The sequence below is a fragment of the Charadrius vociferus genome, unplaced genomic scaffold, assembly GCF_000708025.1.
Source record: "Charadrius vociferus isolate BGI_N301 unplaced genomic scaffold, ASM70802v2 scaffold15, whole genome shotgun sequence".
Taxonomy (NCBI): Eukaryota; Metazoa; Chordata; class Aves; order Charadriiformes; family Charadriidae; genus Charadrius; species Charadrius vociferus.
Window position 1 is genome coordinate 12293011 of NW_009650064.1, and position 24417 is coordinate 12317427.

The 24417-nt window shown below is 42.1% G+C and overlaps 1 protein-coding gene across 1 annotated transcript in view; it reads left to right on the forward strand.

Annotated features, from left to right (window-relative positions):
- The window catches only part of ZNF704 (zinc finger protein 704), an 88259-nt gene that overhangs the window by 58627 nt on the left and 5215 nt on the right, over positions 1–24417 (forward strand). Inside the window, exons 3-7 of the mRNA XM_009891957.1 lie at positions 7374–7477; positions 11769–12001; positions 15481–15581; positions 17881–18142; positions 21922–22026. Coding sequence (XP_009890259.1) covers positions 7374–7477; positions 11769–12001; positions 15481–15581; positions 17881–18142; positions 21922–22026 — 805 coding nt within the window. The remainder of the gene's footprint in view (positions 1–7373; positions 7478–11768; positions 12002–15480; positions 15582–17880; positions 18143–21921; positions 22027–24417) is intronic.

Below are 24417 nucleotides of genomic sequence, written 5' to 3' on the forward strand. Positions count from 1 at the left end.
TCATTATTTTCTGTCAAGTTTTAGTGCTTTTAATGATAATGGCTAGAGAAATATCTGGTTTTAGAATCCTCTTTTTGCGGAGCAGTGGAAGGTGATGCATGGTCTGATGCGAGGAAGAATAAAAGACTTTGGAACATGCCTGCATTACACACCGCTTTCTCTTCAGTTCTTCTGTTAAATGTATTTTCTTCTCCAGGATGCTGAGAACCACTCTCTGTGAATGTCTCCCATGTGATGCGACTAATTTACAGAGACTTTTTACTGTCTTTAAACCATTACACTCCAGATAGAAAGTCTATATCTGCATTACTGATGACTATCAACTCTCCTCAGCCTCTAACAGACCAGCCAGACTTCCAAAGGTCCTTTGAATAATTGAATCACAAAATCTTTTAGCTTGGTTTAGGGTGGTGGAGAGCTTTGAGGTGGCCTTTGAAGCACTTTTCTTTTTTACTTGAGAAGTTCAGGTATATATGTTTTTTTAGAAGAAAAGTTCCTATATTAGTATAATAACGATTTTTTTTAATCATAATTAATTTCTAGTGACTGCTGGTATCTTAAAGAATTGCTGGAGTATAACCAGAACAGCAGAGAGAGACACAGAAAGGGCAATTATTCTGTATATGAACTACTCTGCAAATAACACAAAGTTAAGAGTGGAAAAGGTTAATTCTATGATTTGCCATGATAAGCAAAGGCAGAAATCCCTAGCTCCTAATTAGAGCATCATATTATTGTGTCTGTGCTTCGGGTATCAAACACCAGATCTTTTTAGATGTGTAAATAGTAATGCTCCCGTAAGTTTTAAGATGTATCATTACAATACTGTAATGGTTCAATATAATCTTTGAAAATATTTTCCTTTGCTTTTTGCTTTATTGTGAAAAGTTACAGCTTTTACCAAAGAGTGCTTAGGACCTTGGACTAGTTATATGGATAATTCTTTTTATGATTTTTCCTGTTGTCTTTGGCAAGCGGGTTAATTTTTTATCTTCATAATCAACACACCAAGCTAACAGCAACTAGCAAGATCATTTATTTATCTGCACTGTCAGTGTTTTGAGTTGTTAGATGGTAATCAAATATTATTGTAAATGTAAGGTGTTTTATGGATTAAAAATACTCCGCTGCACAATGTTGTAGATCTTTGCTGAAGACAGAGGAGTATCGTAGAATGGTTTAGGTTGGAAGGGACCTTAAAGATCATCGAGTTCCACCCCCCCTGCCATGGGCAGGGACACCTCCCACTAGACCAGGTTGCTCAAAGCCCCATCCAGCCTGGCCTTGAACACCTCCAGGGATGGGGCAGCTACAACATCTCTGGGCAACCTGTTCCAGTGCCTCACCACCCTCAGAGTGAAAAATTTCTTCCTAATATCTAATCTAAATCTGCCCTCTTCCAGTTTGAGGTCATTACCCCTCGTCCTATCACTACCTGCCCTTGTAAAAAGTCCCTCTCCAGCTCTCTTGTCAGCCCCCTTCAGTTACTGGAAAATTGCTATAAGGTCTTCCCAGAATCTTCTCTTCTCCAGGCTGAACAGCCCCAACTCTCTCATCCTCTCTTCATAGGAGAGGTGCTCTAGCCCTTGGATCAACTTTGTGGCCATCCTCTGGACCCGCTCCAACAGGTCCATGTCCTGGACCTGCATATGTATATGAAACATCCTTAACAAAAGGTCAAGATGTTTTGCGAACCACTGTCATAAGCTGTTTTTTGGATGGAGGACAGAAGCCAGCTAACGTAGCATACTAGCATTTTTATGCTTGACTGCCGCTGTTCTTGAACAATCCTAGGTAAATTTTTTTATTTTATTTATTTTTTTACTGGATGCTTCTGGTGAGGATAGCAGTAAGAAATAGGTAAGCACATGTCTCTCCCAAAACAAAGAAAAATGTAAGCCTTTTAATAAATCTGAATGTTTAGGGCATATGGGCTTCAGGTGGTTATTGTTTAGAAAGTAGGATAAGGAAAAGCAAGCTCAACAGTGCTGGAAGAGCAGAGGGACATGGCTCTGGAGAAGGCAGCTGGGTCTGCGATCATCATCTTCTGTAGCCAACCTCTGCTTGAAGTAATTGGAAATATCCTTCCCCTTCCTTTCTCTGTGGGCTCATCTCCAGTGCTGGAATTTCTACCCCCTTGTAGCCTGGTCCTGCCAGCTGCAGGATGATGCCGTCCCCAATCCGTCGTCTCACGTTCTCAACGGGATTAGAGCTCTGGTGAAGAAACACTGCCTGGTGTGCACCCACGCTGTGTCGGGGCAGCTCCGGAGCATAGGAGGGCACTTCCCATAGGGTGAACCTGTGCGTCATTGCTTTGAGCATCGCTGCGCTGGAGTTAGAGGTTGCAGGTCAGGGAGTTAATTGAAAGCTTTGGAGTTGTGGGCAGGGCAAAATTTTCTCTTTGTTTTTTATTTTTCCTTTGCTTAATGAACTTAAGTTGTCCTTTTAAATAAGGTCAATTCTATCAAAAACACCTGCTACTACTACCAGTTTCTCTGCTGAAAGAGTATTCTCCAGGATCCTTAAAATATGGTTGGGTAAAGTACTGACCTGAGATGCAGTCTTTCCAAGAGGAAGAATTGCATGGTTTTCAGTCTAAGCCAGGTAAATAATAAAGGATAGACGAAAGACTTCAAAACTAGAATAAAATATGTATTTTTAAGGATTTTTGAGAGAAAGTTGAAAAAAAAAGTTCCAGCCATAGATAGTGTGGCCGAGGAGAAACAATAGAGGTGTGGTATAGATGTGTCCAGATGGGAATAAGGCTTACCCCAGGGAGTGGGAAGGTGATGGAGGCCAGAAGAGGGCCTGTGCACCTTTCACAAAGGGAGATCGGGGAGACGTCCCCTCGCCAGAAAGTTGCTAGTAGGGAGGAAGTGCACCAAAAGTTTAAGTTGGATTCAGTCCCATAAGGAAATGCAAGTCCTAGGAGTCAGCCACTGGCTGAGGACATGTGACAGCAGGACATCAGCGGTTGTGTCATCTTTCAACGTGGCTATGGTACAAGTGAGCGGCGTGGGACACTTGCGTAGCCTTCGACTCGTCTTGGACCCTCTTTTGCTCATCTTTCATATCTTAAATCTAGCTTTGCCTCACAGAGAGCTTTGACTGAGGAAGATGTGGTAGTTCCTTAACACTGTTGAATGAATTTAAAAAAATGGTACGTTCATCAGAAAAACAAAGGAGAGGATTGGGTAAGAGTGAGGGTGGTAACTAAGTTAAATTTGGTCTTGGCTATTAAAGAAAAGGACTATTTTAAATACAAGGCTGGCTAGGTTAGAGTATTGCAGGGCTCATGTGAAACCATTCTCCCTGCTGACGAAGCAGAGGGACATGAAGCTGAGAGACATGGGGTGGTGGTAAAAGATCCATCCCCAAGTGCCTCTGACTCCTGCTGCTTATGTCTCAGCTGATTCATTAAAATTCAGCTATTGGCATGTGTTTGGATTTATGAAGCCTTGGAAATAAAGGATCCAAAACTGTTTGGTCTCAAACGCAGGCTGGGCTGACACAAATATATCTATCCAGAAGTTGGGAGGCTGCGTTTGGAGGCTGGGATGTGGGATTAGAGGAAAGGAGAAATCTTCATAGCTATGTAGTAGATGATTTTACAACTGATTTAGATTTCATTGCACCTAATAACAGTATAAGCAGCGGCAGGGATTATAACTTCACTCTGAAGAAAATCACCTTAGCAATGGTGGAATAAATGGTTTGTGATCAATTGATGTGTAACAGACAAGTTATTCTCCCTTCTGAATGCGAATACTGTTGAACAGCTGGGTGCATGTTCAGCTTTCCAGCGGAGAGAGCTGGAAAAGACTGGGGCGGTCTTAAGACATTGACTCACATGTGATGCTGACTAAATGCAGATGGCTTAAGCGGTTCCTGTCTTCAGTTTTATGCTTTGCCTCTCTCTCGGAGGCTGCTGTTCCTGCAGCAGTGCTGGCTGAGTGATATATGAAATATGAGTGTTTACATTTATGAGCCAAACTGTAAAAATGTGTTGGGGAGCAGAGTCACATAAGCCAGTGCTTGTAACTGCTAAAATTCTTGTGGCTGGGAAGTACGAGCAGAGCATTCCTTGTTTGCTGACTGCAGCTGAGGAGCAGTAAGTAGTAAAAACATCTGTGATTCAAAATGGGCAGGGGAAAAACTCCGAAGTTTTATTTATTTGGGCTTTCCATGTTGAAAACCTGTTAAATGGGATCAGGTAGAAAAAAAGCATTCTAGTAATTGGAAGAGTGAGGTTTAGCATGGTTAGAAATGGCGGGGGGAGGGTGTGAAGGTGGTGGTGTCATGACCATTCTTGTCCTTTGCCTACCCATGAAAACTTTTGTCTTAGGCACAGGTGCCAGTGCTGACAATTTGGGGACATAATTGACAAAGTCATTTGCAGCAAAGGTTGGTTTTTCAGAGCAGCAGTCTGAGTCATTGTAGAAGAGAAAAAGATGCATCAATACAGAAGAGCTAGAAGAAGTTAAATTTATAGACTGTTTGGAGGAACTTTGGGATTAGCTCTGGGTCTAGACTCTGACGTCTTGACACCAACTTGCGAAACGCTCACAACAACTGCTGTAGTGTGATTTTGCAATTCTAGAGGCGGGAATTCTGGACAGGAGCACGTTAGTCCTGTTACTGTACATACAGAAGTGCCGTGTTGGAAGGCTGATTGCAAACACCAGGGAGCAGCTTCTCCAGCATATCGGGAACCTGTGGTCATTTTGTCCTCATATGTTGCAGAAGTGGAAATATTAGTGGTTCGTGCACAGCTGGATAAAGCAGTAGGGACAGTCAGTGTAGTCATGCAGGAGTGGACTACAGAGCATCTGAATGCTTCTCAGAGAGTGAATTTTCATACTGGGATATTAGGTAATTGGAAAATCATCTGGCAGCGTTGGTTTCCAGAAAATGTGGCATCTCCAATGTCATCCCTGAGGAAAAGTATTCCGGACCCAGAGGAATTTGGCATTCTGAGTGAAATACTCCTTTGCAGGTGAGAAGACCTGATGGGTGATGGATTCAGGTATTAGCTGATTATAGCAGATACCCAAAACCTTTCCAGTGCTCGATGATGACCATATGGCTGCTGTGCTCTTTGCAAAAGCCTTGACTGAAGGAAAGGAGGGTTTCTATGGATATAATCAGAACACAGTAGGAACCATCATCAGTGTTTTGGTTCCAGGCACTGATGTGTTACAAAAGACAGTCATGAGAGCTAAGCTGTTGTGCGGCATGGGAGGGTGTTCATCGGCATCTGCATAGGTCCTTGCATCAGCCAGAAAGCATCTGTGCACTTCTTCATGGACAAGTTTGAGGTTTGCTCTCCAAAGTATGAAGAGGCTTTGACTGTAGCATAGTTTCCAGTTAATAAGCCTTTACCCCAGTAGGTGAAATGGGATTCTAGGAAGGGGACTGCAAGCAGCATGGTGACTCGGTGATCAACAGTTGATGGAAAACATCAGGCAGCTGACCATTTATCATATTGGGCTTTAAATAAAGACTGAACCTGATCAGTTAAGTAGAGCTCCTTTCAAGGCACAGAGGAAATTCTAGAAACCCCACAATGCAGAACAGAGAGGGGAACATGTCCTTTTGTAAGAACAAATTTAACTTGATCTCTAGTAAATGAGAAGGTGGTCTTGGATGATCAATTGTATGTTTGAAAGCAAATGCTTACAAGAAGCTATCTGCCTAGGTTCCACAGTCCCACAGGGATGGAAAGCTAAAGTTTGCTAAACCTAGTGGGTTTAGTAGTTTTCGTATGTTCACTCTTTAGAAATTGTACATTGTACCATTGTACTGCTGACCTGTCAGGAAAAGTTACTTTGGGAGGAAAAAAAAAAGGGATAGTATGTACATTTTTACAGCCCATAAAAATCCTGCATTGTCTAAAAACACAGTGCTCCTTGAGCATCGAGTCACCTCCAGAAACCAGGCTTCAGTATCTGTTGTCTCCAGATCCTCTCCTCCCTCCCCTGGCTGGCTGCCCTCCTCTCCCCTATCACCCCTTCCCCATGCCCTCTCCTCTGCCGCGCTCCTGATTTATTCCCCCCAGAACTCCTTTGTCTTAACTGCATGAATCAGAGCAGTGACACAGGGCCGGTTCCCAGGGTGGCTGAGCTAAGGCAGTGACGGGTCCCTCTCTTTCTGCTTGCACTGTCCCACTGGCTCGGGCGCCTATCACACCTGCAGAAAACTCCCCCCACTGCACTGGTTTTCTGCCAACTTACTAATTATTATAAATAATTAGTTTATAATCTGACTAGGAAAAATATAGGATCAATCTTTCGGAGAGAGTACAGGAGGTTTAACAGTGTTAGGCAGAAGCAACAAAGAAAAAATCGCATCCCTCAGTTCCAGTTCATTGTTCTTCCTCACCCTATAGAGAGCAGTGTATCTCACTGTCGTGGTTTAACCCCAGCCAGCAACTAGGAACCACGTAGCCACTTCCTCGCTTCCTCTCCTCCCCAGTGGGATGGGGAGAAGAATCGGGAAAATAAGGAAAACTCATGGGTTGAGATAAAGACAGTTTAATAAGTAAAGCAAAAGCCATGCATGCAAGCAGAGCAAAACAAGGAATTCATTCACTACCTCCCATCGGCAGGCAGGCATTCAGCCATCCCCAGGAAAGCAGGACTCTATCGTGTGTAATGGTTACTTCGGAAGATAAAACACTGTCACTGCAAATGTTGCCCCCTTCCTTCTTCTTCCCCCAGCTTTATATTCTGAGCATGACATCATATGGTATGGAATATCCCTTTGGTCAGTTGGGGTCAGCTCTCCTGGCTGTGCCCCATCCCAGCCTACTCGCTGGTGGAGTGGTGTGAAGAGCAGAGAAGGCCTTGAGTGCATCAAAACAACTGAAAACACCAGTGCCCTATCAACACTATTCTCATCCCAAATCCAAACCACAGCACTATACCAGCTGCTAGCAAGAAAGTCAACTCCATCCCAGCTGAAACCATGACAGTTATTAGTGTTACTGGATAATCTTACCTCGTTTTGGACCTCTGTGTCTTCATCCAAGAACAAAACAAAACAAAACAACTTAGCTGTAAGGATATGAATAGCTGTAATTATGAAGAAAAGGAGCAGGGTCAACCTAATGGAGGGTCAACATAATCCTGACAATTTTATACAAAGATGTATTGTCTTTTCCTACTGCCTTTCCTATTTATGATGAGCTGTTTTGCTTAATGTAGCCACTTTGTATGCTCAGGTTGCCAGAAGACAAAAGCTTTGAGAACTTTGCTTGGGGCTTGCTTCAGTTACTGGCTTAGGGTTTGGTCTGTTAATGAAAAAAAAAAGGACTCTAGAGAAAGTTAAGTATTTGCTGATGTGTTTGCTTCCTCCCATTCACTGTGTTTCAGAAAATCTTCAGAAGAACTGGACATGGATAAAGTAACAGCAGCCATGGTACTCACCAGTTTATCCACCAGCCCTTTGGTCCGCAGCCCTCCTGTCCGACCCAACGGTAAGCCTTCAGAGCGGCGCCTGGGCAGGGGCTGCAGGGAGGGGTGCCAGGGCTGTGTATGTGGGAGTTTGTTTCCAGGAGCTGTGGCCGTGGTGGAGGACAAAGGATGAGTGGCTGTCTTCTGGCAGTGGCCTGTGCGTGCTGAGGATCATACTGAGTGACTTTTGCCCCGACATAGTTGAGGTCTTTGGTGCAGCATTGGCAGAAATTAGAAGAAACCTTTTCCGTAACCATAGAGCGGCTCCAGTTTATGAAACGGGAGATGCCTCATTTCATAAAAGGGAGATGAATACTGCAGAAGGTTTCCTGACCTCACTGGAACGCTGATTTTCCAAACAGATTACTTGCATTCGCACATATGCAGTAAACAGGACAGTGGTGGTTCCTTTCCCCACCCCATGGAAATAGGATCAAATTTTACTGAACACTACGATGAAGCAAACCACTTCCAGATCACGGCCCTCAGCTGAGAGGCTGTGCACGAGCCGTCTGCACAGCGACAGGTCTGTTTTTGCCGATGCAGGATTGGACCCTCCGTTCCTGTGCCCTTTGTAGCTCTGATGTTCTACCATCAAATCCATAATTCCTTAAAAGACTTCTCCATTCGTGGTATAGCAGAAGACACACAAATAAAAATAAATCTGAAAAGTTAGTGGTAGTAATGAGATTGCTAATGGAATATAATTAATCTATCCAAGCTTGACTGGAGTTACAAGAAATTTTTAGAAGTGTTATATTTTAAGGAATAATTTAAATTAGGACACCCTTGTTAGGATGTCTCAGCATGGTTTGTATGACTGGCTTTTCTTACTCATAACTGTTAAATCGCTACTAAATGCCCTTCTACTGTAAATAATTGGAGTACTTTGAGGAATACTAACTAATTGCAAATTAATAGGGAAATAGTCTTGGCAGTTCATCATGGAAGCAGAGGCAGTTCACTGAATGATGCTGTGCTTAAAAGGAATCTGTACCCTGATAAATGTCCTGTCTTTCAAGATTTTTGAACAAATAGTGTGGGTTTTTTTCATTTCTTTCCAGAAAACTTAAATTGTATCCATTCAGATCAAAGTCTAGCCATGAACCTCCATGGCTCCTGCCTGTGTGCTTTCCGCGCACTTACCAAATGTTAAAACCAGAAGTATTTATGGAGCATCACTGCTCTGAGGCGCCCTAGGAAACCTCCAGCGGTGACATCCCCAGTGGCTGTCCCACCTCAGAGCTGGAAGTTGCCTGCCCCCAGGGAAGGCCAATGGAAGAGGAAAAACATACCTGCTCTCCAGCTGCTCCAGATCACAGCCGAAACCACAGATGAAGGTGGATCTGTGCTGTGCCAGGCAGGGATTTGGAGTGGCCAAGGCACACTTGTGTCTGACGTTGCATCCCTGGTCGTGGGGAGCTGCTCTCGTGTGGGGCAAGGCAGTATCTGCCACCTTAAACAGTTTGAGCAGATGACAGTTGTCAGGAGGTGCACCTTAGCTAGCAGCTGTTGGTTGGAAAGATCTTCCAAACAAGGCCTTTTGAATTGCTAATAGGTAAATGGTAGCTGTTAACTGCCTTTGATATTTCTTCATGCAGCCTGAGTGCTCTTTGATATTTCTTCATATAGCTTGTCTGCTTTTTTCCCGAAATCTGGGAAGACAAGCCTGAAAAAGTAGTTCACGTGTTTTCAGTAGTCACAGACAAGATTTTGAACCTGTTGTTGGGCACGTTCTCCCTGAATATCTTAGTTTTGCCCGAGCAAGGACTTACTAAAGACTTCAATGAAAGTGTGAAGATTTGATAAATTAAAGCTCAATTGGGGTTGCAAGGCGAGGCTCTGATCTTAGTAATACAAGCTACAAATGTACTAATGATTAATCCTTTCTACATCCTTTTCCAAAAAAAAAGGGGCAGCAAGTAGCAGTGTAATTAAAGGAACGTTTGTTTAAACAAATGGAATTTTGCCTGGAAGTAAAAAAAATGTTGCCATTAATATTAAGACTCTCTACTTTGAGGGTGACAGCACTGGAACAGGCTGCCCAGAGAGGCTGTAGAGTCTCCTTTTCTGGAGATATTCAAAACCCACCTGGATTTGTTCCTGTCCAACGTGGTGTGGGTGAACCTGCTCTGGCAGGGGGGTTGGACTAGACGATCCCCGAAGGTCCCTTCCATCCCCTTCCCCTCTGTGATTCTGTGACTAAAGTCTGATCTGTGCTGGAATTACTGGGGATGGTCACCCATGTAAACTGGATCAGAGTTTGGTCCTTGTTTCCCTGCAGCTGAGCAGTATTTGATCTGGTTCTCTTTCACGGAACTCCAGTAATGTGAAAAGAGCCACAAAATAAGAGTAAGTTGCATTTATATATGTTTTTAGCTTCTTTACATTGACAGATTTGTTAGTATTAATGAGAACCAGTGGGTTTTTTTTTTCCCTGTTCAGCCTGGTTCAGTCTTTACCATTCTACTTCAGAAATGTTCTTGATTTACATCTCTTTCTCAGCAAGGTGAGGAGGAGCTGTAAACTCTGAGAATACAAAGTATCACCATAAATGTGTCAGAAAGTAGTAGTTGAAAGAGTGCTGTTTCCTTTGTTTTTCTGAAGAAATGGAAATTTTAAGCTATGCTGAGGTCACAAGTTGATACCAGATGTACTTCTTGGCTTTGGCACGAGACCCAAGTACACATACTTAAAAAGAAACAAAATCCACCTCCATTACAGTCACATGAAGGCTGTAATCGTGAACCAAAACATGACATTTTCATATGTTAACTTACTAGCTACCAGAAACATTTATGTCCTTTTCTAAAGAGGAATTTTCTGGGGGGAGGGAGGGTTGATCCCATTTATTCTCTGTGGCCATTAGCAGTAAGTGCAGGGACTTGGCTGCTGCCCACGCAAGGGGGTATTTTTATGCATGTGCTTACGTGATGGAGCACTGCATTCTGTTTTGTGAGCAGGTGATGTTAATGATTAAGGGTTTCATCCAAAACCGACTGAATTAGGAGGGAAAAAAAAATCCATTGGTTTTGGGTTAATCTTTTAGTAGCAGATGGTAGACATTATTTTCTTGCTGATGTCATTAGTTAAATTTATCTGTAAGAAATTGAGAAGGAATGAAGGAGCGACTTCTGCAGAACTCTTAAAGGCAGGCGCTGGCTTGAAAAGACTCCTGTCTCACACTTAAGTAATGTTTCACGAACAGATAAGATGTTACTTGCTTGCCAGCTCCAAAGTTGGGTATTGCACAATACTCGGGCACCTACAATGTCACTGGGAAAAGCTTCCAATGCCCAAGTTAGGGAGAAGCTGCACCAAAACCATCCCTGTGTGTGTGCCCAAGCCCTGTGAGAACCTGAAGCTTCAGGCAGAGCCGCCTGTGGTTGCATCACTGGACATGATCGGGCCATACGTTTACTGAGCTGATGGCCTACGGACTCTCCTGCCGAAAGCCCTTTAGGGACTGGGAAGAGTGACATGCCAATGTCTAATGGCTGAGGACCTCAGCAGGTGACCTCAGGCCATGGCTCAGACTGCGAAAGCAGTGCTGTTACTCCCACGCACCGTGTTGTAGCGTAACCTGTTAGTCTGAGTGTCTGCTTACCACCGAATGTCAGGGGAGCTGCTGCAGCGAGGAGGGAGGTTCTCCAGTGAGTAGGTGTGGAGGTGATCCCGCCTCTGAAACCAGATGCCTAACGATACACGTGTATGAAAATAAAGGGATATCCTTCCAAGGATACGTACCACCTCAATTAGAGACTCCAATTAGGCAGAGGTGTGTACACTAGGAGGTAATGAGAAGACAGTTAAGAGTGTAATTATGGTTTTCTTTGGTGTTTTAGTACTGGGATGATGATCGTGTTTTTGCAGATCTAGTTAGTGTCCTGGTGTTCAGAGTGTATGTCCCCTTCCCAGGGGACCTCCTGTTGGCCGTGGGGTGTCTTGGAGCTTGCTCTGACACTCCACCACAGTCATGTGTTCCTGTTGAAAGTTGAGGATGTATTTGAAAGTTTTTCCCTTAATCATGCATGCAGTAACTGACTGCTTGTTGGGGTTTATGCTCCAGAACAGGTTATTTTTCCAAACCCAGCATTTCTTTTTTAAAAAATACACCTGAAAAATCAAGTGTGGAATATGCAATTTGTTTGCAGTGGGATGTGATGTGCTTGTCCTCTCTTCCTCCAACACTTTTGCTTTCCTTTGTTGAATGTACAGTTACTTACGAACACAGCATCTAAGCCTGATATAAAAGAGCTGCTCAGCCCTAACACGTGATACTGTTGTAACGATGGCTGTTGTTGTTCTTGACAGAATCCCTAAACGGATCTTGGAAAGAAGGAGGATTTGTGCCTTCTAGTACCAGCAGCAGTGGATACTGGAGCTGGAACGCTCCCAGTGACCAATCCAACCCATCCACCCCATCTCCACCTCTGTCAGCTGATAGCTTCAAAGCTTTTCGGACACCTTCCCAGCCAGATGATGGTATTGATGAAGCTGAAACAAGCAACCTTCTCTTTGATGAACCCATTCCTAGGAAGAGAAAGGTTTGCCTCTCATTAAATTTCCATACCCATGGGCAGATAGGATATTGGCGGATGTATTTTGCTGCGAGAAAGGAACAGGTTACCCAAACAGCTCTGTATGCGTATCCCTCCTTGGCATACAATTAACGTAGGTACTTAGCCTAGTTGCTATGTCTCGTTCTACCTAATCACCTACTGCACACACACGCTGCCATCAGCGCCACATATTTGCTGGCAGATGGTGAGGTTCTACAGAGCCTCCTGCTCAGAAAAGACTAGAGCGATTTCCAGAAGGTGTTGCCTCTGGCCATTCAAGGGATTTCTATCCTACTTTGGCAAATTCTTTGTACGCAGGACGCAACAGGCAGCCTTTACATGTCATCACAAAAACTGGATATGGCCTTAATACTTCTTGTTCCCTGAAAGTGCTGTTTGTCTGACAGCATGTCAGATACCTTAATACTGTGAAGCTTTCTCTCTGCAAGCATATGGAGTGAAAAAAGGAGAGAGAGCTGAAACCTGATGGCTTTTGATACAGTATTAGCAGTGGCCAAATTTATCCTTAGTAGGAGTGCAAAAGCAGACTAAATAAAACACAGGAAAAAACCCCAAAACCGAAGTCCCAAACGAACCCCCAAAAAGCACCGTTATGCCTGCAAGCAAGCTCCTTTCAAAGAAGAAGAAAACAAAGAGATGGCACTAGTCCAAGTTTCCTTCCCTCCCAGTGCAACAGGACAGGTTTTACATAGCAAGATGAAAAAGGGCTTTTTGTAAGGAGAAAAAACAGAGAATTTATTCTCCTTAGTGACTTCGTTTCTGGCTCAGTCTGAGACAGTTAATTGCTTCATCACAAGCAGGAAGAAGTTTTAATGATTGTTTAAACCTGTTCAGATTTATCCTTTTGCTCCCGAAGTTGCGTATTTCCCAACCCACACAGTTCTGTCCTTGTTTGTGGGAGAGGGGTGTAAAATGCTTGTGCTTCTTGCTGAAAATGAAAAAAAAAAAATATTTTGGAGGACACTTTTGTTCTAATAGATTAGAGCTGGCTGTTAAATTAAAGACAGGGCTGATTTTGTGGGGTGTGGGACAGGAGGAGTAGCAAAGCAGAAGTGTGCTGGTTTGCCTTTTACTTCTCAGTTAAAGTTCAGCTTATTAGCATCACTCATTGCTCAGCTGTGATGAGACAGATGGGTTTGCAGCTGCCATCTTTATATTGTTTTCTAAGTTGTCTTCGTATATTTCTATTTATGTACCCACCACAGATCTATTACACTATCTGTTCTGGTTCCTGGGAATTTCGCTCTGTATGGCAAATGTTTAATTTAGATAAATAGTAACATTGCCTGCCAAACCTTGTTTTATAAATTAACTGCATTTCCTGCATTTTTTTTTTATTCTGGCCCCAATATCTGAGTATACAGCTTTGTACCTTTAGAAGCTGAAATAAAAATGTTCAGGTTACTTCTTCAGGGCTGCAAAAATCAGAAGGAATAAACCTTGAAATAGATTGATTGGTAACCTTACTTTTTCTCATTAACATTTCTTCCATTTCATGTTTGGAAAATGTCATGTTAGCAACCACTTCCTGTTAAGAAAGTCGTTTGCTTAAGAGTTTCCACTAATGTAGTTATTCCTCACCAAACCATTTATGTTCCATTGTTTTCTTAAATAAAACATTAAGCCTGATCGGGCAATTTTTGGACTACTCGGAAATGGAAGCATGGCTTATGTTCTGTATTTCTACTGAGTGAGATTTCATTTGGTTACGTTAAAATGTATGGGGTTTTGCAGACTCTTAGCGCTGACAATAAAGCCAAAACCACAGTGGAGCTAGGAGATTGGTTTTACCATCAAAGTGGAGATTGATGTTAAACCTTTCTGTATTCATAAAGATGCATATGGTGTCCATGATGTCATATCAGAATTCCTAAGATGTAAATGATAAGCATGGTCTTCATCTTGTTGCTGTGGTTGGTTATGGGTTTTTGAGCGATGATAGTATTTAGTATTATATTATAAAAGTAAGAAATGTCTCTACCAGAACTGCTAGATAGATTATATTTAATTTTAGGAAAAACAAAGTTCTGTATCTATTTGAATGGTAGCTGTGCTCTCAGATCAAAAAATTATAGACAGAATCGATGTGCAGTTTATTCCTAAGTAGGTTTTCATCCAAACAGTATGATCGGGTACCTCAAATCTTAAAGCCCTTAGCGTCCATACTTTCAAACAGGAGTTGTTAGACTGCCAAGTAACTATAAGAACATGCTACTACAATCAACTTGTATCTTAAGAATCCCATCTGCTGAGATTTTTTAAAATTATATTCTAGTCATCATCTTTCTAGCAAACGCTGAAACTTACCGTCTACTGGCATGCGGTTCCAAAGGGTCCAGGTTGAAGAAAGCACCAAGTCAACTTTTATTCAAGACAGTGAAGCATGTACTTAACCCTAAGGATGTGCTTGTTCCTTTTTTTTTATTAATCAAGCTTTATATGAATACATTCATTTAATCGTACATCTAACTAAAATTACAGGATAATAATACAGTATTTTGAAGCTCTTCCTCATGTTTTCTTTAATAATGTATTCTGTAATAATAGAGAAAAATATTTTTGAGAAGTACAAATTATTTAGATTTTTTTTAAAGTTAAAATTGATAAAGTAGGTTTCATTTTGGACTAAAATTAGCTTTTAAAAAAATCTATACAGTTTTGCAACATCTGTGTTACTTGTTACCACATACTGTGCTTTAAGACTAATTTTCTCCAGAGTCTTCAAAATATTGAAGATTGGGCTGTTTACAGCCTTGTTGGCTGTGCTCTAAATCAATGATAACTCAGTTTAGGCCAATGAAATTATATTAAAGAATATAACAAGAATATTAAAATGTGATTATACACATATTCTTTTAAAAGTGTTTAACACAACCAGATGGCTTCTCATTCTCTTTGCCAAGTAAGGGTCACAGCAGCTTCTGAATGAAATAAAAACAGGTTTTGCTAGCTCATGGGTGAATATTGTCATTGCAGAAGCTATGCCGTTTTTCTGGCATGGTATTTTTTATGTTTTGCAAAATTCACAAGCAGAAATACTCATAAGAGCTTGCTTTAGGAAGATCTTAATTTAAGAAGATGCTTTGCATTAACTGAGAAGTCGTCATCAGTTGTTCTTTGAAAGGCTCCGAAGAAGCGTAGGAAGTTTTTATCTTGTCTGCCTTCTTTAGTGGGGAGACAAAAACTGGAACTTGCAACTGACAAAGCCATGCCAACGAGCAGAGAAGCTAAGTTTTGTCACAAGCTGCTCCTGCTGCTTTTCTCTGGGATTCTGTTGGGTTCAGTAGGATGGCACTGATGCCAGAGACTATTACATCATTACAAAGTTGGAGTTAGAGGCGCTGAACATTTACAGTGGGTTTTAACTGTGTATCTGGTTTTGGGTAGTTTGGTTTTCTTTCTGTCCTCCATACAACTAATGTTGCTTTACTCATAATTTTCAGAACTCCATGAAGGTGATGTTCAAATGCCTGTGGAAAAACTGTGGGAAGGTACTGAGCACAGCTGCAGGGATTCAGAAACACATAAGGACCGTTCACCTTGGGTAAGAGAGCAGTCTCTTCGGAAGTCTAAAGGATTTGGTGTAGAAGTGGGGAGCAGTCGCACTTGGCTGGGGAGATGAACTGAATTGTCCGTGGCTTTTCTGTCTCAGACCACTAGGTTTCTGAGGAAATTGTGGAGTAGTGCGTCAAGGTGAACGAGAACTTATTCCAACAGCGAGGCACCTTCTTTCCTGAACTTCTGGGGACTTTCCTAGAAGGTCAAATACAGCTCTAGGTCACACTGCACTTCCCTATTGGCCTCACAACTCAGTGGCATTTACTTCATATGTGTTATCCGTGTCTCATGTCCAGGCTGACACTGTGTGAAAGGCAGCAGGTTTCAGGGTCTTGCATGAATACTTTCCAGCCTTGTTTCACTTCAGATCATAGAATCATAGAATGGTTCAGGTCAGAAGGGACCTTGAAGATCATCGAGTTTCAGTGCCTCTGTCAGAGACAGGGACCCCTCCCACCAGACCAGGTTGCTCAAAGTCCCATCCAGCCTGGCCTTGAACACCTCCAGGGATGGGGCATCCGCAGCTTCTCTGGGCAACCTGTTCTGGTGCCATACCACCCTCAAAGTGAAAATTTTTTTCCTAATACGTAATCTAAATCTACCTTCTTCAAGGTAGAAGATCAGGTGTTTGTGTGAGTTCTGGGTCAAATTAATGCCAAAAAAACCCCACCGAAGAAACCCAAGAAAAAGAAACTGAGCTGCAGTTCCGTGTGTGTGTTACTTGGACTAGAAGCAAAAGAGAATGAATCTGGTATGACACAAGCTTTTTTCAGAGCTTTAGTTTGCAACTGAAATCTCCTGTGCGAAGTGACCTTGCTGTTTTGTATATAGTTACAGTGGGGAGTCTTCACAGTCTTCACCTGTTAGATACATGGAAATACATCTCTGGTGTCAGTCTGTGTTATCCAGTGCTTAAAAATAAAAGTGACCATGAGGAAAAAGTCTGGTGTGGAGCTCGGGAGAGTCTTGCAAAGGTCATAGTAATTGCTGTTGGGCTTAGGCTCTGAAGAAATAGGCTATCAGAAACAGATAAAATACGTCCCAGAATGCAGTCATGAATGTTGCTTTTTGTCCTGTATATTGTGGACACATCCTTTTCATGGCACAGGAGAGGAGAGAGTTCCAGCAGAACTTCCCTGGAATTTGGAGCTTGTAACTATGCCAGAGAGAGGGGTTTTGGTGAGTGACTGGCAGCCATCTGGCAGGTGCTACTTCTGCTAGAGCTTTGCAAATCCGCTGAACCCGTGCTCTTAATGAGTTTTATTGAGTAAGGTGGCAAGAGAACCGCAGGTAGCGCTATGGAGGCAAGCAGGCTGCAGAACTGGCGAGGGGCTGTTCTTGGGGTCCATGCCTGGAAAAAAAGGGGCCCAGCGTTCAGCCCTGATATGGACATGCAGGCAGGAGAACCCTTAGGGCTCCCACATTTCCCATATGGAGGAGACGCATGTATGAGCTGTGAGTTACATCTGTGTAGCGTGTGGATTTATGAGTGGGCTAAAATAGTGGTTTGTTTGGGACTCCAAGATAACGTGAACTGGGAACTACGACTTTGAGCTGCTTTGCTCCTGGCACTTGTGCTCAAACACTCAGCAGATAGTGCGGGGGGATGCAGGGACAAATAAGCCTTTAACATCTCCTCCTTCAGTAAGTCTTCTTCTGGAAAGTAGGACCAGAAAGCCCCGCACTGGCAAGCCAGCACGGATATGTCCTTTCTCTACCTGTGTCTGAGTGAGCTGCATGGTGAGACTGTTTTCTAGCAGCTTCTTCCTCTGTTATGCCAAGGAAAGTTACAGTGAACCACAGCCATAACTATATTTGGTGTAATTAATTAACCTATGATAAGATTACATACTGTTTGCCATAACATTAGTGAAGTGTATCTTGCCTGTGTTTGTTATCTTTACCCGTCCTTCTGTGGCTGCTCTGTCATTTCTGAAGTCAGAGAGTGTTGAGATTCTTGTTAACTTCAATAGTTAAGAATGAGAAACTGATATTTAAGCTGTAGCATAGAAATGAAACATCTACTCCAAGGTCAAAGAATTAGTCAAGAATAACACAGAGAGGAAAAAAATCTAATTCGTGCTTCTTTTCCCTTCAGACTAGATGATTATTTTTTCTCTCCCCCTTCTCTGCAGCCAGAATGCTGATAAAGTAGGTAGGGTTGAAACTGGGAATATTAATTTATTGACAGTGTGAATATATTTGCTCATGCATCTAGAACTTAAAATTTACCTTGGGGTTCTTGCTTTCCTTTAATCAGTCCTTCATTCTTTGTCTTGATACAGACGTGTAGGAGAGTCTGACTACAGCGATGGAGAGGAGGATTTTTACTATACAGAAATCAGGCTTAACACGGACTCAGTAGCTGATGGCTTAAGCAGTCTTTCCCCAGTCTCTCCATCTTTAGCATCTCCTCCTTCCTTTCCCACCCAAGACGCAATCCGTCCTGAAACTTCCTGTGCCAAAACCGAGACTAAATTGATGACACCTCTGAGCCGCTCAGCTCCTACCAACCTCTACCTCGTACACACGGACCATGCTTACCAGGTAACGCTAGTGAGAGTGAACTCCACTGATTACGCTAATGTCGTTAATGTATAAAGAAATGGCAGATGACAATGTTTGGGTTTTAAACAGCCAAGTCTAGTTTTAATGGGCTGAAAAGTTTTCAGGGCAACCCAAGGGATTGTCTCATTTAAATTTAGATGGCCACTTCTGAGCTAGTTGGTTGTTTGTTTGTTTGTGTTCCCACCATAGCCAATGGGTTTTGGGGTGCCACACATTTATTTATTCAGCCACACATAGGTGCATACTTCAGGTTGAGATGCGTTACTCTGTGTATCCTGCTGCCTACCTCAGTTAATTCTCCACTGACCATAAGGAGGGCCCAAGGTGATATGTTCAGATGTGGTCTCCTGCATTGTAAAAGTTCTCATTCAGCCGAATCCCTCCCAGAGTCTTCATTTCAGCTCTGCCTGTACTGGATACATCTGTAGGCAAGGACCCAAGGGATGCCAGAAACAATTAATTTCCTTTATTTGTACAGTGTGAGATGTCAGTTTGCATATGTGAAGTAGAGCAGGAAGAATGAAAAGGCATATATGGTATCCTCCTACTCTTAGAGGTAATGCTTTGCAAATGGCAAAAATCCAGTCAGATCCCAAAACTGCTGCTCCAAAACCTTCCAACTAAGTTCAGGCAGAAAGCATTAATTGTAAAAGTGCACTAAAATTTGACATATTTTGGTCTGGATGCCATATGAGAAAAGAATAGAGGCTTTGAAGTAGTGTGGTCCGTGACCTGGGTATGCACCGGATACTCACAGAACTGAACTCTGTTAAATTTATCAGATGCGATAACTTTTGTATACAGCGTTGTGCAGGTGAAACCTTTTTGTTGTGTGTCTGGAGCAGACCCACTAAAAGGGCAGAGAGAACCACACAGAATTCACAGCCTTGTTTTAGACTCTCATGCACAGCAGAAAGCATGGGTGGAAGCTTGGCGTCCCAGGTGGGAGCTGTGTTGGGTAGCTCACACCAACCTGGGAACTGATGAAGCCAGCTAGGAGAAAGACTTTTCTTCTCAGTCTGGCTTAAGCCCTGACTCGCACCGAGTGAGGCACCAAGCCTAGGCTGTTGAAAGGAGTCCCACTTCATTTGGGATTTGCAGCCGTGACAGTCTTCACTGCAATTTGGAGACTCACCCAATCCTTTTCTATAAGCAGCCTTTGAGTAAAGCACTTGCCTGAGGAAATATTGGTTCAAATGTTTAAGCCGCTTGAATTGGATTTGAATTGATGTATCCCACAACACGAGACTAGAAGTGGCTGAGCCCTGTCTCCTTTTCAAGTTGCTCTGGTTTCAATACTTCATTTCATCAGCGAGGAGTGTCATAGTCCACACTGCTGGAAGCAGGAGATGGGGTCCCTCCTGCACATCACATTCAGGTTTTCCTTGCAAAGGAGTCAGCTTCTGCAGAGCAGGTCGGTGGCATCCTGTGCTAGGGTCCCTCTAGCCCGGCAAGAAGAGCACTCTCTGGGAGGCAAGGTGGAGACTCAGCTCTCACCAGCAAGGGGAGGAATTGAGCCCAACTTTCACTTGTAGCATTTAAGCATTCTTGTGACTAATCTGTTGTGTAAAAGGGAATAGAAGAGAATGTGACAACAGTGTCTTTAATACCTCCATATTTCCTGCAGTTTCCTTGCTGGAGTGAGCCATATACAGAATTTCAAAACTTTTCTTTTACTTCTGGTAAAAATATTATCTGTATCAAAACTGAAATGAAGTATTGAACAGGAACACAGCAATGAAGACAATCTCTCATATGAATGAGAGCATGAAAGTAGAAATTACTTCATTGGGAGTGAAGAGGCAAAATTCACACCTCAGGGAACTCGGATAAGGGAGGCTGAATAATGTTCATCCCAAGATTCCTGTTAAAAAAGGGGAAAAAAATATCAAACCCAAAGCTGGGTCACAGAAATCCTAAACAGGATTTTCCATATGACTGGAAAATGGCAAATATAATACTGTAGTAAGAAAGGTGTAGTGTAGGAGGGAGAGCTGGGGAGTCGGGTAGAACAGCAGTGAGTTATTTCGAAAGAGTCGTTGACTGTTATTAGTGGAGTTGAATGAAAAGCTGTATTTGGGCCTGATCTCATTTTCATGAAATCATTTTGGTACTAGACAAATGCTATAATAAATACTATAATAAACATCGCTGATAACAAGCTCGGGGGATGTCAGCAGTACAGCCAACGACAACAGGTCTGTGAAGACAAAAAAAAAAAAAAGTCGCCAGCTTTCCTGGGTGAGAAATATCTAGGAGAGACAGGGATTTTTAATGCTGTGGTACAAGACCCCCGGATAACTTCAACTGAGATCCTGAGTACAGTTTTGCTCAACCAAGCCAAGTTCGAGGATGCTGGGCTCCAGTTAGAAGAGGCAGAAAGGTGATCAGAGTGAAGAGGGAAGGCAGGGAGGACAAGGAGGGCCTCTCCAGCCCAGGGACTGTCAGCTCGGGCAAAGCAGGGATTGCTGCCGGGGAAGAAGGTGAGAGGACAAACATGAGAGGAGAGGAGGATGAGGCTGTGCTATTTCAGATATAAGGGCAATATTGGCACAAATAAATAATTATAAATTATCCATGAATATATTTTGATTGGAAATTAGGTGGAGGTCTCTAAGCCAAGTGAGACTGGGGTATAGAAGCTCTTCAAGTGGCTCAGGGAAGCACTCTGTTCCCTGAAGCGGTGAGAACTTCAGCAGCCTCAAACACAAACACTACTTAAATAAGTGTATTGTATTATTGTCAGGTGCAGGCAGCTGAAAGGCAGGAGTAAAAACTCATTTTTTATAGCAAGGTCTTTATAAGTTTAAACCAAGGAGCCTTTTTTATGGTGAAAGCATGAAATCCAAGAGTCAAGGGGAGCCTGTGTTCGTGGTGGCTGCTTGCAGTCCTGCTAGGCAGGGATACCGCAAAGGTATGAATTTCCTGACTCTGTAAATTAAATGGGATGCAAAAACAGGCAGGGGAAAGTTCCTGAGGGCTCAGATCCCGGTGAGAAAAGCAGAGGGAAGGCACAAGATGAATGATGCTCAATGGTCTGAGCTCAGATTATCAGGTATTGCACCCCCGGGCAGCAGGAGGTATTGCAGTCCAGATGGGAAGAACTAAGAGTTCGAGGGGCCCAGGGTCCTTCAAATACTTGCTTTAGCTTAGTCTTTTAGGAGCAGGGTTTTTTGAATCCCAAGGATGATATTTAGCTTCTTGTTTTTAATAGGAAAGGCTGTTTTAATTGGGATGATTCTTAACAACATTTATCTGATAAACGGGAAATGGCCACCCAGTGATCAATGGTGTTGATCATTAACCTTGTTGTCCAAGAAGACTGGCCAACTGGTCTTCAGTTGTTTAAACCAGCTGCCATCAGATTAAATAGTGCCTTGTTTTTCACTGTGGAATATGTGATCATTTGTAATATTTTTGGGTACTAGCTGGCATTTTAAAAGTTATTTGTATTTAATGTTTGATTTTGTGTGGTTTTTTTATCAGCTCTAGCTTTTAAGGTTTTGTGTGGATTTTTGAGAGCTATCATCTTTCTCTAAACAAGGTTTTAAGAACAGTGATACATAAATATGTCCCTTCTTTACTGGCTTATCCATGATTATCCCTCTCATAAAAGTAAAATGCTTGTGACCATGCAGGTTTTTTCCACCTCGGAAAGTCCGTCATAGATTTACAGTTTCAAGGAGTGAAAGATCCCTTGAAATGCTTTGGAAGAGGAATGGTTCTTCTTACTGGAATAATATTTTCTTTTCACACAGGCCACTCCTCCGGTGAACATTCCAGGGTCGGCAAAATTCACTCCCAATGGTAGTAGCTTTAGCATCTCTTGGCAGTCGCCTCCAGTTACCTTCACCGGCATTCCAGTAAGTGAATGACACCCAAAAAAAAAAAAAAAAAAAGGAGAGACATTTTTAGAAATTTTTGTTTTATTTCACAGTGTCTCACAGTAGAAGTCTGACATAACAGATACTGAAAAGAAAGAAATATGCCTCAGTTTGCCAGAATGGCTGATTTTAACACTTTTGCCAGTCTCTTCAATTCAGTACAGTTTCTTATTTTTGCATCAGTGTCTACAAGCAGAGAATTGGATCTGTAATAGATACTTTTTATACTGTATACTTAGAAAAGAGCATTCTGGTAGGTGCAGAGCCTGTCAATACATGTTCCTTTTTGTGCCACTAAGAGATTTCTTACAAAACTAGATGGAAAATCAGCAAGGTGATGGTTATGCTAACAGGCTAATTGGATTCAAGCAGTAGGGCTGTTACCTAAATGAACTCTGAAGATGAAGCTTATTTAAAATGCAACCGAAAGAAACAATAAGATGAAATGCAAAGTCTGATTCTAGTAGGCTACATGTGTGTAGTCCCTATTGAAATCAGAAAATTCTGTACTTTTATACAGAAAATATGCTTAATCCATATTGCATTTTGATATCAATGTATATTGCAGTTTGTCATTTTAATGAAGATGTATTAGATCTAAAGTCAACTCCGACTGTTTCCTCAAAAAAGCTAGTGTACAAGGCCTCATTTCATGAACAGGACTGCAGAAGTGGGATGTTTGCTTAAACATAGACTTCCAGTGGTCCTAAATGTAACGCAGTATAGGCGTGGATACTGTAGGGGGAGTTAAAAACCTTTATGAAGAGTTCAGAGGAATTAGGCTTCTAGTGCCTAGCATCGTGAATAGTAAAAGTAAATGTAAATCACTATTTATGAGTAGTGGAAAATCTTCTGTATAATAACTAGAAATAAATATTAATGTAATCTATCGTAATTTTTATTGAAAAGCATTTTTCAGTATAAATTGGTATTCTGCAATCATAAACCTTTTTGATATAACATTTCATTTAATATTACACTTTATAAATGTATGAATTTTTTAAGTGTGTTATATGAGGCACATTGCTCATCCAAAGAACCATATAGCTTTTTTTCTCCTGACAGTGAACATTAGACATCTCTCCCTTCTCTTCATCAAGTGAATCTCCAAAGCTTCTTACTGTCAACCTTTGGCAAATCTTGGAGATTTTCTGCCGAGGCTGTGGCATCCTGCAGGGCTGATAAAAAATGAAAGTGGCTGAATCAATTACACTGCACTCTGTCAATGAATATTTATTAAATTCCATCAAGGAACAACTAACAGTGAAAGACATCATGCTGGCAGCAATTTGAACAAGAGTGCCTTGACAGAGCATGATATCCATAAAGTTCCTCGAGAATTTGATTTCCCAACAATGGGGTTGATACAGAGTAATTACGAAACTGGCTCTTTTTGTGGAGTAGCAGAAATTGGTGCCAGGAGTGTTGGGAATCTAAAAATGCAATTAGCCACATTGTAAATCAGACACTTAAGAGGACAGGATTAGACACGTATGCGTTGAGTTTACTTGTTCAAGCAACAACGTTGATCTGTGGCTGTAGAGTTGAGAGTTCTCAAAAGAATTTAAGAAATGCCAAATCACTTTCTGAGAATTGTATGGAGATGCCAATGATTTAAGTACAATTTAAAAATAATCCAAATACAAAAACCTGGGGAAGCAGTGATGATGGCAGAATTATAAACTGCTCAGGGAACCATATGAACTGCCTTTATGTCTCTGTCTAACAATATTGATAAGACTGTTTAGCAGAAAAAAAAAAAAAAGGAACAAAAGCCTTTTAAGTTTGCACACACTAGATAATTCTGTCATCAGTGAGATCATTTATGAATTACAAGGACTTGCCTGCAGTGGAAAATTATGTGCAATAAGTGAGGGTGCAAATGCAAAGTGATGTTAAATGACTGTATATTTAATGAAAGTTTCATTTCTCCCGTTTCAAAGAAAATTAGATGTTGCCTTACGAAAACAGGGCAGTGTAACTGCTTTCAGAAAGCTGTAGCATAGGGGACTTCCTCCTTCTCTTATGAGGTTTATTTAAGCCCAGACTATGTGATATACTATAAACTCATGCAATTGTATATGTACATGTTCCCTGAGATTAGATGCACATCTGTAGCACCAAAGGGAACTTCAGAGAATAAGTTCAAACCATTACTTTTTGCCTGACCCTTAATATTTATTCAAGCTGTTTTCTCAGATGGCTTTGGGATACTTTTTGGGCCTGGACAAGCCACTGAGCAGTAAAGGATTAGGTACAGATTTGCAAAAGTGCGCAGGTCTACACATTTCTTCACGTTACTGGTGGTGTGCGAATGGGGCCATCCTGTCCTTAACCTGTTAGAGGGCTGTAGAATCCTGGTTTTGAACA